This window comes from Protopterus annectens, chromosome 2.part1 (genome assembly GCF_019279795.1).
Source record: "Protopterus annectens isolate FY-2018-M chromosome 2.part1, PAN1.0, whole genome shotgun sequence".
NCBI classification, from domain to species: domain Eukaryota; kingdom Metazoa; phylum Chordata; order Ceratodontiformes; family Protopteridae; genus Protopterus; species Protopterus annectens.
In genome coordinates this window covers 1,878,639,726-1,878,655,006 of record NC_056729.1, presented here as the reverse complement: position 1 = coordinate 1,878,655,006, position 15,281 = coordinate 1,878,639,726, and the positions used below count along the sequence as shown (strand labels likewise).

Below are 15,281 nucleotides of genomic sequence, written 5' to 3'. Positions count from 1 at the left end.
TTTATTTCAATATCTTCCATAAACTTTTTGTGCAAATATTGATAGTCTGGCATAGATTCTAGCAATAGAATACATTCTTGACATTCATTAAGCTCTAGAAATAAAGTTGAAAGTTGTTTATCATAATATTCAACAAGTAATGCCATGAACATATTCGAGGCCGCTAGCTGTGTGTCGTGCCATTTCTTAATAAATTCAGAAAAATTCCTTGCCAAGACCCGGTTCTATTCGCACTCTGTCCCCTTGGAACAATTTTGGCTTGCAAATAAGCCTTAAGTAACTTATTATGCCACACCATAGAACGTACCTTCTTAGTTAAATCACATAGCTTCCGAAATTGTACCTTAATGCCAGTATTCACTTCAGTATCAGAATTCGCAATGTTATTGCTTGGTTCCGATGACATAAACATCGAAACATCATCCTTATCCTCCGTTAACTGTTGAAGGAATGATTTGAAATCACGTCCAACTGCCATAGTAAAAAGCGACTGTAATAATCCCAAAACAATAAGCTGTACGCCCAAACGCTGAAATCCCACGTAAAGGCCTTGAAAAAAGGAACAGCACAGGACACAAAATATCCAGAAACGCCAAAAAGTCCGTGCACGTGTCCCCAAAGTGCTCGAGACACCAAATACAAATACCAAAAACGTCCAGCACTCAAGAAATGAACAGCCGTTTTGGAGAAAAAAGGCTTTATTTAAGCCAGAACAGTCTGCCCCACAGACCGGTTTCGCTTCAACTGAGCATCATCAGTGTGTAAAGGCAGTGACGCCAGTACGCAAATATATATACACACACTCACATATTCAGCATTTAAAGGTGCAGTCATCTAATAGCACCTTAACAGAAAATAACATTATATCCAAGCTAAACCTACTATCTGTTACAAAACAATAACCCACATGTAGCCAAATTTTCAATACGTATATACCAAGTACATCAAAGATATCATAAATCCATATATGTGCATGCACTAATACACATGCACACACACATACATATATATAAATATATAGGGGTAGAGGGTAGTATAGAAGAATGGTTAAGTTTTAAGACATATTTAAATTCCAATAATTTTGGAATTATTTTTATTGGGAGACTAGATTTATTTACCATAGATTACTTGGATGTAAATGTCACCAAAGCTATTGATGGTACAATAATCACTTCCTTGTATAGAAAACCTTTTTCGAAAAATTCTATACTACATGCGAATAGTTGCCACCCACCTCATACTATCAAGAATATACCCAAGGCACAATTTAAGAGAATTAGAACTATATGCTCCGATGTAAGGGATTATAAACAAAATGCATATGATTTAACTTCTAGGTTTAAAGCTAGGGGCTATCAAACCAGTATTATAAAACAGGCTTTTGATGGGAGTAGAGCACTTGATAGGAGTTCGTTCCTACAAGATCATGAACAATCAACACATAAGAGCGATAATATTAGATTTATTACTACTTATGCTACTAACACATATTTGATTAGACAGATTATTGATAAACATTGGTTTATTTTACATACTGATCCTTTTTTGTCAACTATTCTAGAAAATAGGTGTCAGTTTGGATATAGGAGAGGCAAAAATATTGGTGAACATCTCTCACATTATAAGAGAGGTGTGATTTCAACAGGACCTGATGCATCACGAAAGGGTAGTACATATTGTGGCCACTGCAAATATTGTATGTTGATGTCAAAAACCACAACGTTTACATCTAAAAACACTAGTAAGGTGTATGATATTCGTTGCTTTGTCACCTGTAACACTTCGTGGGTGGTATATATGGCTTTGTGTCGATGTGGCGCATTTTATATTGGACAGACTTCGTGTCTTCTTAAACAAAGAATTGCCACCCATTTAAGTGATATTAAGTGCAAGAGAATGCGAAGTGCATTATACAAGCACATTCTAGTTCATCCAAAGGCACATTTTGTATTTGTAGGGATTGACAAAGTAGCTGATATGATTAAGCCAGAGGTAGTCAAACATAAAATTTTAACAACTAAAGAACGTAGGTGGATAGTTAATTTAGGGGCTTTATTTAAGCCAGGTCTGAATGACCACTGGTAATTTTGCTTCTTTGTTGTTGAAATTGATTTGTATAAATATGTATTCAAGTGCATTTTTGGGTGTTTGTTCATGTATATATAATTTTTTTATATATATGTGTGTATGTATAGTACATATATATATATATATATATATATATATATATATATATATATATATATATATATATATATATATATATGTATGTATGTGTGCATGTGTATTAGTGCATGCACATATATGGATTTATGATATCTTTGATGTACTTGGTATATACGTATTGAAAATTTGGCTACATGTGGGTTATTGTTTTGTAATAGATAGTAGGTTTAGCTTGGATACTATGTTATTTTCTGTTAAGGTGCTATTAGATGACTGCACCTTTAAATGCTGAATATGTGAGTGTGTGTATATATATTTGCGTACTGGCGTCACTGCCTTTACACACTGATGACGCTCAGTTGAAGCGAAACCGGTCTGTGGGGCAGACTGTTCTGGCTTAAATAAAGCCTTTTCTCTCCAAAACGGCTGTTCATTTCTTCATTTCTTGAGTGCTGGACATTTTTGGTATATATATATAGATATATAGATATATAGATATATAGATATATAGATATATAGATATATATATAGATATATAGATATATATATAGATGTATAGATATATATATATATATATATATATATATATATATCTATGTGTGTGTGTGTGTGTGTGTGTGTGTGTGTATATATATATATATATATATATATATATATATATATATATATATATATATATATATATATATATATATATAAAAATATAGACATATATATAGATATATATATAGATAGATATAGATATATATATATATATATATATATATATATATATATATATATGTGTGTGTGTGTGTAAGAGTCTGTGTACTTTTAGTTACGGGGGAAGGAAGCAAACACTCTAGAAAAAGAGCCCTATGGCTGACTAAAATAGTGACTCACCTAGTTACACAGCACTTTAACTCACCTAGTTACACAGCACTTTAAGAGAAAGCACAAGTCTTTTTTTGTGTGTGTAACCTACTTTGATTAATTGCTGGGACAAAATCAGTTTTTTTTGTTAGAGACTGTGGTGGCCATTTGCAATCCTGTAGACACCATTATGCAGGCACTGCAGTATGTTAGTGTAAGTAAATCCAGAATTCAATCTGATTAATTGCTGGGAGAAAAACAGTTTTTGTTGGAGACTGTGGTGGCCAATTGCAATCCTATAGACACGCAAAGACATGCGTCTTTTGAAAAAAGAAAGGTGGATTGGACACACTAAAATTGGCCCTAGGTGTGAGTGTGTGCCTTCTGTGGAAGGTTGGGTGCTGAGCTGGCAACTCGACACCGTAAAACTCCGCTGCCAGTCATGAGCAGACAGCTGATCTGCTGTAACAGCCCCTAACCGGGAAAAGCCGAAAGAAGACAACACCATTATGCAGGAGCTGCAGTATGCTAGTGTAGGTAAATGTAGAGTTCAAACTGCGAGTCACATCAGGTCAGCCAAGGAGGGAATAGAGAGGGAAATCCTAAGCACCTGGATTTGAAAATTATTTGATTTATGTTTGTATATGTGTATATTGATTTGATTTATTTGGATTAGACGTTAATGGGATTGCGGTAACCAATGAGACCAGTCTTGCTGGTATTTAATATCCTACTGTTTTAGAAGTGGAGTATCTGGGGAAGTTAATTTGAAATATATGAACGAAAATGCTCATTTCTGTATTTTTAACGGAATTATATTGTTAAGTTATTCATACCGATAGTGTTTAACAGTGTTCTCCAGTGGTTGCTTTTTTGTTTGAGTACAGATTCCAGGTCAGGAAAATAATTCACAACTCCACAGTCTTAGCCCCATTGATCCTACAAGCCTTGCGATCAAGTCTGTGGCTATAGTTGTAATTCCACTCGCAAGATTTCATATGAAGATTCTTCAGTGGCTGTTAGCAGCTCAGTGGTCCATTCTTCATCAGCACATGTCCGCTTAGATGAGAATTATCCAATAATGCAAAAGATACCTTTGATAGTGGATCTGCTTAGATCAGGTTCTACAAGGCCCGTCCCTTCACTCTTCCTCAGCCCACAGCCATGGTGACCACAGACGCATCCCAGATTAGGTAGGGGAACATTTCCTAGGAAAAACCATCCAGGGGACGTGGTCCCCCAAAGAGGTCAATTTTGTACGTCTATGTCCTGGAAATAAGGAGTGCCCTTTGCATTGCAGGCTTTCCCAGACTGTCCCTTTTAGTACAATTGCAATTCAGGCAGACACTTTGTGGTTTGGCATATCAACAAGCAAGGCGGAACCAGATGTTACCCTTTGTCAAAGATCTCAGTTTGGCGATGGGTAATCACATCCAACTGTTTTCTGATAGCTATGCACATTCCAGGGAGATCCATTGTGATATGTGACAAGTTGATTGGGTTCATTCTACTACCTCATGTGTGGTCTCTCAACAAGAATGTGGTGGAAATTAATTTTCATCAATGGTGCCAACCATGCTGCAAGCTATTTGCTTCTCTCCTCAACAAGTGCAGCAGGTTCTTTGACCGAATACCCCCACTGGGAGTGTCACCAAGAGATGCTTTCCTACATGATTGGCTCCCCCATCTCCTCCGTGCTTATCCCCAAGTCTCTTAAACCTCAAAATTTCTGCAGAAAGCAGTCCGGTTGAAGAACAGTCATCCTCATTGTCTCTTACTGGCCTCAACAAATTTGGTTCCCCTACCTTTGGCCTCATCTAATCTACCCTTCTTGGAGTCTGAATCCAGTTCCAGACCTTCTGTCTCACCTGACAGGTATGATTCACCTTAATATCGCAAATCTAAAACTGACTGCATGGTTTCTCCATTTCCATTGATAGCCAGACAGCATACAGTCTCTCCCCTCTTTTTTATATGTTTTTCTCTTTCCACAAAACTTTTGCAAGGAAACTTTACATGGAAATGATTTATTTTTGGGGCACAGCAGAAATGTATTTGCCCTCTTACAGCGCCAATACATAGTGTCCTTGAGTTTGTAGTAAAACTTTTCAATGATTGAGGCAGCTCGTCAACTATTGAGGTACAACTAGCCGCCATTTGTAATTTTCAAGTTGGGAATGAAAACTCCTCCTTGGCTGCATCCAAACTTTGTAAAGCCTTTTTGAGAGGTATCCTTTTGAAGACCCCCTTATAAAGATCTAACTCGGTTTTGGGATTTCAATGTGGTATTGTAGTCCTTCATTCTCCTTTCTAACCAGCAGCTAAATGCAAGTTAAATTTTTTGACTTGGAAAACTATTTGTGGTAGCCACAACTTCTACTAGAAGACTGTCAGAAGTTCAAGCACTGTCTTCTAAACCTCCTTAATTAGTATTTCATAAGGATAGTGACATTACGGACCAATCCTACCTTCCTTCCTAAGGTGGTGTCAGAATCAAACATCAACCAATCTATTAATTTGTCAGTTTTCTTTCCAAATTTTACAAAGGTGAATATATGTTGCACTTACTGGACATTCAGAGAATTGCATATTTTTTTGCATAGAATGAACATTTTTTAGCAAAAAATTGTTGGTCTCCTTTGCAGATTCCAAATTGGATAGGCCAGTCATAAAAGTAACCTTAGCCAGATGGCTGACTGATTGTATGTCCTTTGTAACAAAAAAGGCTTTTCTGTACCAAAACCGTCGAGAGCCCATTCAACCAGGTCTGTGGCAGCATCTTTAATATTTTTTTCCAGAGCTTCCATGGATTATGTGTGTGGCTACTACTTGGGATAATCCTTAGACGTTTATTGCTCATTACAAATTGGATCCAGTCTTGAGGGGAAGAGCATCCTTCAGCTCTACTGTGCTCAGGAATATCCTTAGAGTCCTCCTGGAATTTCAGGTAGCTGTGGATTGTGTCGCAGTTGTTGAGGAATGAATGAAAATTAACATCCGATAGTTATGTACTTGCCATAATTGTTTAATCTTTGTTGTCCATTTTCATTCTTCCTCAACTTCTATCCCACCAACCCCCTGCATTTGAACTAATGACTTCTGGAAGAACGAGACCTTGTAAAGGAACCACTGTTCATTATGTTGAGCTCCAGATATGGATTTCTGTTAAAAGTAAATTTTAGAAACGTACTATAAGCCAGCAAACAAGATCTGAGGTATGTTGGGGGATAGACCATTATGGCTAAGGGAGGAACTTGAGAGGATTAGTGGCCATGAGCTGAAAATCACTGCCGAGTCCGATTCGAGGGTAGGATCCAAACGCATTTGTTAAGGAAGAAAGGAAACGGACAACATCAATGGGACGTTATTGTGAGTATGTAACTTTTTTATGGTAATTAAGTCCATGATAGTTTGAAACTTGGGGAAACTGTCCATATAACTAAATATTTAAAGTCATACAAGCAAACTGTCAGATCTTTCAGATTAGTCCCCTTAGTTGTATAGAGGTTTATTAAAGCAGGTAGTCCTGTAAACAGTAATGCCATTAGCCTTACTTTGTAAAGCCCATTCCAAAATGTAAAGTATTGTCACGTTCTGAAGTAAACCAGTATAAATAACCTTTGAAGTTGGGTAAGACAACTTTGCATTGTATCATACTTATTTTCAGTGCAAAATAGTGTGTGTGCATTTTATTTTGCTGTCACTCTCTCTCAGCTGTCCTGAAGTTGATCTGACTTCTGGCATGTATGTTAAGTAACATAGTCATGTAGATCTGAGATTTTGTCCTTTTATTTGTTTCTGTGGTACAAGACTTTAGAGCTGCACTTGTTAGGTCACAAGCTTTTGTCAGTGCATTGAGGAAACGTAGACTGCTTTAAAGTAATTTATTTATTTTATATTTGATTACCTGGTTGGTCTGACTGGGCAATCAGGTGCCCGTTTTCAGCAGAGACCCGGGGAGAAAAGCTCCACATACATGACAATCATAACAAAATACAAAAGCTCCACATATATGATAAAAATATAAGTCGGAGATTAGAACAAGTTAATAGAGCAAACAGTGGTATTTTATAGCATAGTATGATGAGAAGTTACAGAAGTGTGCAATAGTAAAACAGAAAATATAATGTAGTTGAGTAAGAAAGTGCAGCAGTATATACAGTTATATACATATATTTAAAAACACAATTCGTTATGGTAGTTTTTTTTTCTACATGTTTGACCTTTTGAGTAGTGCCAGAGGAAGATTTATCTGAATGGTGGTAGTAGGGCTAGCGATGGCTAGTACAGGTTAATTTCTAGATGAGATTGAGGTGGGCTTTTAATTGGGTTTTAAAGATGGGACTGCTCTTTTGCAATCTGATATCTGGTGAAAGAGAATTCCAGATATTAGCAACTGTGTAGGAATAGAGGGATTCACCAGCACTGTGTCTATACTTAGCTACTTCAAGAAGGGCTTTGTTTGTGGATTGTAGTTGGCAAGCAGAATTTTGAAAGTTGAGTAAGCCTGAGAGATCAGGAATCTTGTTTGGGTGGTACAGCAAGTAATGAGCCATGGTGAGTTGTTTATAGTTCAGTAAGTTGGCGAGTTCTAGCCAACCTTAATTGTTTTAGTGAGCGACAGTGGTGGGAGCAGAAAACAGAGCTGGTTGCAAATCTAGCTATTTTATTATAGCACATGGACAATTTGTGTAGGTCTGTCTTGTTAATACAGGGGATGCATAAAGCAGTGTAGAGAGAAGGTGAGTTCTGGATATAGTAGTTTTGGTGCTTTTGGTTAGATCAGTGGTTTCCAAACTTGTTAGATTCTCTGCTCCCTTGTTGAATCCAGGTTTTCCCAATGCGACCTACCCCCCCCCCCCTTGTGAAATTCTAACTAGTAAAGAACAGCAATGTCGCAGGTACACTGAACAATGTCAGACGTACGCTGTCTGACTAGAACAGTCAGTAATTCAGCATTATAAATTCCATTGAGTTATTTAGCATGATAGTGACATGTCATTTGCATTCCCTGCCTTAACCTACAAAGATCAGTGCTCAGGTGATTAGCTTTTGATTTTTTTGTTTGTTTGTATTTATTTTTTTCACTGTGAGATTAAGCCTTTGGGCTAAGATGTGCTGCAAGATATGAGCAAAAAACAAACTACTTTGAATTTAAAAAGGCTGAGGTTGAAGGTGGTCAGAATTAATCAGTGCTCCACCTTGGTAAACAAATTCAAATGAATAAATGAATTAATTTAAAGATAGCTGTCAAAGCAATAATCAACTTTAGGCACAACCACATTGCAGTAAATGTCACAGAAAAACAATGCAATAATTATATTTTAACAAACATTGCTGCAAGAAAGGCAACCCCTATGCACCCCCCTATAAACCTGTACCACCCACAACTCTAAATAAGCTAGCCCTGAGGTTGCAAACTTTCAGGGGTAAGAAAATACTCCCTTTAAAAGCAAGGTTAGAAGCTCACTCAAGATTATTATGGCATGACAGATTCTATTCCCAGTCAGCTATCTCCCAGTGTTTCCTGTTAGCTGGTTTACATTAATATGATCGCCAGGAAGTCCTAGTTCACACAGCAAAGTGCAGTTCCACAGACTGCAGTTGTTCAAACAATGTGTCAAAGGCATTTTATTTGGCAAGTATCTTTCAAAAATTGTCACAATCATTCATGCATACTGCAAAGAACACTGTTAGTCAGTAGATCTCCACATGACACTCAGTGGAACATTCATAGCTTGTATACATTTCTGGGAAGCAGAGTGAGTTTATTCAACTTTTCTTAAACAGAAAATGTAGTTAAAACAAGCTAAGAAAAGACTAAATGGATCAGCGGTATTAGCTTTCTATCTCTGTTACTAACCCCCTTTAAATACAGATATTTTCTATCCAGCAGGCAGTCTAAGCAAGAAGCATTCATTAACAACAGACTAGATGAAAGCAGAGCCCACATCTAATTCTAAATCTCAGATTTCTAGTAAGGTTTTTTGCACTGTGCCAATTGCTAATCTGCTCAGTTAGTCTTTCTCACCAATGTGGTCATGCCAAGGGACTACAAATTTCATGTCACATCACAGATGATAACCTGTAAGATTTTTGTTCTGGTAGCTTGCCTGAAGGTCTGAAATTAAGCACCTGTTGGTATCAGTGACCAAAGATAATACCATTCCCGATCACACCAGTGTACTGTACTCTCTCTGCTAATCCAGTTTCCTTGAAGCACAATACATTAAAAAAAATTTGTTTTGAATAAACTCTCGGTGAAAAAGTAAGAAAACAGCATTCCATGCTGGCAGCATATAGAGTGCTTTTCCTGACTCTGGTACAGCCCACATCCAGATTTCAGTCAAATACTGTTCACCATTTATTTTACGAACTGACCTAGTATAGAACAACCAGATAACCCTCAGCACACCAATAGCCCGCAGATGAGGAAGATAATGACTCCATTGATTAATAGTAAATGAAAATTATGGGAAATTGTGAAGCATACTGAGAGTCGTAACCCTCCCGCCACATGACAGAACATCTGCTGTAAGTTTTATGTGCATTACTTGGTGGTGGTAAGTTATCATCTCCTGAGCAGTCAACATAAAACTGTTTTATATCCCTTTTCAAAGACATATCCGTACTATGCAGTACAAAGTTACATACAGTAGTCCAGTAAAAATGCAACTCTTACTGTAATTCTGGAGTACAATGTATGCTTGAAACTCACATTTTCTACCACATCAAAAGAAGTGGAAGTGTCTGAAAGATGTGTATTAACAATAACCAAATCCTCATGTCACGCCATACTAGTCGGAATTCATATAACTGGGAAAACGCTCAGTCCAGAAGTACCCGTGTGTGAAAGAGTCTTGCTACGGGTTTCAAGTAATATATAAAGTTAAACTGAACAAACAAAATCAGTGATAAGTTGGCCTTCAGTAGGTATTAGCTCCTTCCAAAGGGGTAGTTAAATTAAAGAAAGAAAGTTGGTGGTTTCACAGCTGCTATTTACTGTTAATCTATATGCCTGATCTAGACAAAAGAAAGCCGTTACTGAAGGGCGGCCTGTGATTCAGCAAGTCCTAACAGTGCACAACACTTTACTGTGGACTCTAAACAAAAATTGAAGGTGATGAACTGAAAGTTTGTAATGAAAATTAACTTTTTATATTGCATTTAATACAATTACTAGACTATGACAAGCAAAGAAGTTAGATTTCTTTTAAAAAAACTTATTTGATTTTAAAAATGTCAAAACAATTCAAGTAATTTATGACAAAACAAATAATTAAATATTGATAAAAGTCCATAACGAGATTCTTTTATATATTTAAAAATGCATCCAATACAGAACGTATTCTGCTATTCTAGCAGCTTTCGAAGTTTATAAGCACAATATTTAAAATCTGTCCATATTTCTGAGCCTTTTTACTCCCATTACGTCAGGCTTTGTCCAGATTTCGTAGACCAAGAGATTGAGAGGTAGGATGGGCACTGTTGATATAAATGACGTGAGGAAGTTACCCTGTCCAGGTTATGTTTTGTTTTTTTTTTCTTTTCAAAAGTAATGGGCAGCACCGCTAATAAGACTGCCACCTGTTCAGAAACCCATCACGGGACATTTTTTACAGAAATGTGTGCTTACACATGACATAAGTGTTCACTTTATTGCCAGAGTTATGATTCACTGTTGTAGAGTTTTAGTTGTCGCTATTTCATGTCATGTTTTTTTCATCTGCAGAATCGTGTTATGTAACATTCATAGGAAAGTTAGAAAGTACTAGTTTTAAAATGCGGGATTTCTGTCATTTCCATTATTATAATTTCACAGAACACAAGTGCCTATCTTGGGTCTGTCCTGTGAAAACTGGGGAAAAGCATGCGATAATCCTAGGATAACAGAATGATGATGCAAAAGTTATGTCATTGGGCTGTGTACTAGGTCACATATTTTCTTAAACACCCTCATTGGCTGGGATACTCCAGACTTCACTGTCAGCAGTAATGTTAACCATATTATCTAAACCATTAACTGTTTTCTAGTAAGTTATTTAGTTTTTAAAGGATATGTATTGATGAGTGACATTTTTTGAAGGACATTGTTAACCTTTAGCGTGACCGCAAAATAAACTGCGAACTAATAAGCTTAGTAACTAAGCTTATTAGTTCGTGGTTTATTTTGTGGCTAAGCTTATTAGTTCACGGCGCCCCTGTGAGGAAGCCGCAGCTCCCCAGGGTGCGGCGGCGCACACTTTGGGAACCCCTGGGTTAAATAGTTTTTGCAGCGGTATAGGGTTCCTAGTTTTTATGGACTTTGGATATGGTCTGTGCTATATGTTTGTCATACTTTAGGTTTTGGTCAAGTATTACACAAGAAGTTTAGCTTGTGATACTGGGGAGATTTGGGTGGTGTTGGCAGAATTAATACAGAAAAGAGCAGAGGTCAATAGTTTTGGTAGGTGGAAAAGCATAAGTTGAGTCTTTTTGGGGTTAAGTATTAGTTGTGAGTTTTTTAACCAGTTTTCGATATTGAAGAAGGCCTCTTGGGTTTTAGTCAGGAGTGTTTGGAGTATGGGCGCTGAACAGATCAGTGTAGTATCATCTGCATATTGGACTATTGTATCTTGCTGGGTGGTGGTGTGGAGGGTGTTTGTAAAGATGTTAAATAGTAGGGGTCCCAGTATGGATCTTTGTGGTACACCTACTGTTACTGGGAGAAGGGGGAGAGGGAATTATGCCACTTAACTGCTTGTTGGCGGTTGGATAGGTAGTCTTGAAACCAGATCAGCAAGCCCATTGCCTGTCCTAAATCATGTAATGCTAGCTGTGTGCATGATTTATTTATATATATATATATATATATATATATATATATATATATATATATATAAAAATGTGTCAATGTAATCGTTTGTGCATAATGTGTCTAATGTAATCGTTTGTGTGTGTGTGTGTACGGAACTGAATTCGTTTTTTTTCTTTGAATAGTTCAGCGTTCTGTATACAAGGACCTAGTGGTGCACCTGCAGAGGAACAACTTTGCAACAAATGCTCAACTGAAATCAAAGGTAAGGGAAGACGGTACAACCTTCTGAAAAATGGTAGGAATGCTATTGACAGCAACACAGATGAGCGATATATGATGGTTTTGTAGCATTCTCACTCACAAAGGCTGGCTCCATTCTTAAGCCATCTTTCTCTTTAATACCCTTATGGAGAATAAGATAGCATTGCTTAGGAGTTGTACGCAAATTTACACTGGAGATGTAACATTTACATTTTGTCATGAACCCTTTGGCAAATTGCAAGGTATGTATTGCACCCTTTTCTGTAGTTTTATGACATCAATTCCGAAAGCAATTTGGAAAAGTGTGTACATTTACAGGGTAGTGTGTGTATGCATGTAAAATACATATAAAACTTGTTGAATTGCAATTCTGCAAACCTTAGCTCAACAAAACCGACTAAGTGAAAGTTGGGAATGGAGTTCAGCATGGTTCCTGTGGGGGTAGGGACAGGTTCTGTACTCTCATTTCCAGCAATTCACTGGGTTGGGATTCAGTTTTTCTTTTCCAACAGCTCAGGAAATTTTAAATGCACCTATACGTACATGTGTGTATCTATATGGGTCCCACGGGTTTTGTTCTAGCCATTTCAATCACATTTTGGACTGTTGAGCCTAGATTGTCAAATGCTGTAGTAGCAAGGAGAGCATCATGGTTTTACTGAATCAGTTGTGATAGTATGAGAACAGACGGTTGGGTGACAGACCTAGTGGTGACAGAGAAATTGCCAAGCTAAGTTGGACACCCAACCGTCTGTCCTCAGACTTAGTCCAACAATGGTAGGGAGGGCGGGAGTTAAAGCCTGGAAAATATGGGTAGTATGTCAGGAAACCTTTATGAAACTGTGGAGAAAAAAACAGAAAACTTTTGTCTGTTAACGTTGGGGAAGTAAAATGCAAAATGAGAAAAAGAGAATGGAGTGCTCTGATAAAAGGAGGTCCACTGTCATTAACAGCAGGACTAATGCCACTGGTCATTAAGATAACTCTTGTGTTGGAAAGTTTTCCAGTCTGCTAACTCCCTCTTTCACCTGTGTTGCACCAACTATGGGTTTACTTACCAGGTATTTCTCAGCAGAACAGTCAGTACTTCTATTTTTGTATTGTGGTCATTTTTATTGAAAGTTCATGAGTACATTATTTTCTGCATTATTTTACTCACAGCTTCTTGCACCTTTTACAGGTTTAACTGCTTATTTTTTTCCTCTTTGGAGATGCTTTATTTTCTTTCCGAGTTCCATTCCTATGCCCACTGGAATTTTTCATCCCTTCTGTTACTGCAGCTACTACTGCTATTCGTTCTGTTTGTACTTTGGTGTGTTTACGCTGTATGTACTGTTGCAGAGCAAAACTTTTAAGAAATGTAAGTTTGCTAACAATGCCCCAAGACAAGTGAAAACTCTACATTGCTCCCAGATGTGAAATTTGGTAGATTTTTACCCACAATGTCTTAAGAGATTGTCAAAGCAAGTTGCAGTTGAAATAATTTTGGCCCATTCCTCAGCCTGTTTAGTCAAAAGATTCATCAAAACTGAGGTCCTTTACCTCAGAACTGGCAGTCATTAATATCTCTGGTTCATTTAGACTTCAAAAACATAGGTTGAAGCAAAAACTTGACCAATCATAATCTTCCTCTCCTGTTCAGCATAAAAAAAGCAATAAATAGAGGAAGTTCTCCGTGTTTGTATCCCGGAATGCAAGTCTCATACCCTAATGTCTAAATCGCAACATTTCTCTTTATCTGACAGAAAAATCTCTTTTCCTAATGTTTAGATGATCTTCTGCAAGATATTTTCACTTAACTAGCATCATATTTGTACGAAGGCATGTGGAAGCAGTTTAGTGGGCTCAGCAGAAGATGCTTTGGCATCATCCCAGCAGCTTCTGTGGCAGAATCCTTTTCCCCATTCCTCTAGGTATTCCTTATTTTACTTACCAATGCACATGTGAGGATACTGACATTGGTCCACATGACAGTGATGCTGACAACTGGGGACTTGTTTGCTGTGGTTCTTGACTCAGATTTTGACATCAGTGATTCTGCTTTAGCAGAGCCATCATTGCTTATACCATTGGCATAGTCTCTTGATGTCGAACTTTGCACTGACACTTGTAAACCTAGTGTCAGGCCAGAGTTTTGATGTTAGTGCTAGTTAGAATGGTATATGGCTTTTGGTTGTGTGCATTAATGCCTTCTGCACCGAGTATGAAATGGATGCCAGCATTGATCGTCCTGACACCTCTGCATTGGCTACCTTCAGTATCTGCTTCGACTTGGATGTCTCTTCAGTCAGTATATCATTTTCTTAGACTATTGCACTGTCTCTTGTCAAAAAGTGAAATAGAAGGTCCCGAGAGCCTGTGCAGTGCTCACCCAATTTCAAACCTCAGCTGTGCTTAATCCTCAAATCTGAGGATGCATCACCACTGAGGATAGCCAGAAAGCACACACGCAAGAGGGTGCACATAGACTCACCCACGTAGGCCCCAACTCCTAATGTTGAAGACAAGGAGGTGGCTGCTTCCCTTTCAACTCACGATGAGCCCAGATTTGGTGAGGTCTTAGAAGTGATGTAATGAAGCAGAATTGCACTGAACCCTACTTCCCCCTCCTCTTGCAGAGAACATTATAGGAAGCCTTTTGGACCAGTCTTGTATTTTGGTACCTTCCCAACAGTTGAAGCTAACCACCATTATGTTATGGGACTGCCCAAGTACTGTCACTTCTGTATCCATGAAACCAAACAAGGTTCTTTCAGTTTCATAAACACTGGAACTGTTGGAGACTATAGCTGCAGAACAACTCCTTAAGAAAGCTTTATCTCCATAACGTCCTGCAGTCCATTCACCTGAATCTAGGGGGTTTGGATTGTTACGGAAGTGTCCTCTTCCTTTTTCCTTGAGGGCCATTACATATGTAATTCAGTTTTAATGAGACAAGCTGTCAGATGGACTTTTGATACCAAAATTGCATTCCCAATTTGCAGCTGTCTGCAACACCACCATTATTACTGGTATTCCTATCTGAAGTGCATGCCACATTCTGGTTTGCAAATGTTTCAGAAGATACTAAAGTGATATTCTTAAATTCACCTTTTTCAGGATTTCACTCTCTGGATTAAATGCAAAATCCCATGTAGACGAAGTGAAATCCCTCCTAGACACTGAAAAAGAAAGCAAAACCTTACTGTCAGATTTCAGTGCAAAT

General features: G+C 37.8%; 1 protein-coding gene across 1 annotated transcript in view; it reads left to right on the top strand.

The window, feature by feature from the left end:
• Nucleotides 1-15,281, top strand: part of LOC122795057 (PC-esterase domain-containing protein 1A-like) — a 239,306-nt gene that overhangs the window by 18,801 nt on the left and 205,224 nt on the right. The window contains exon 3 of the mRNA XM_044063633.1: nt 11,998-12,077. Within this exon, the coding sequence (XP_043919568.1) occupies nt 11,998-12,077 (80 nt within the window). The remainder of the gene's footprint in view (nt 1-11,997; nt 12,078-15,281) is intronic.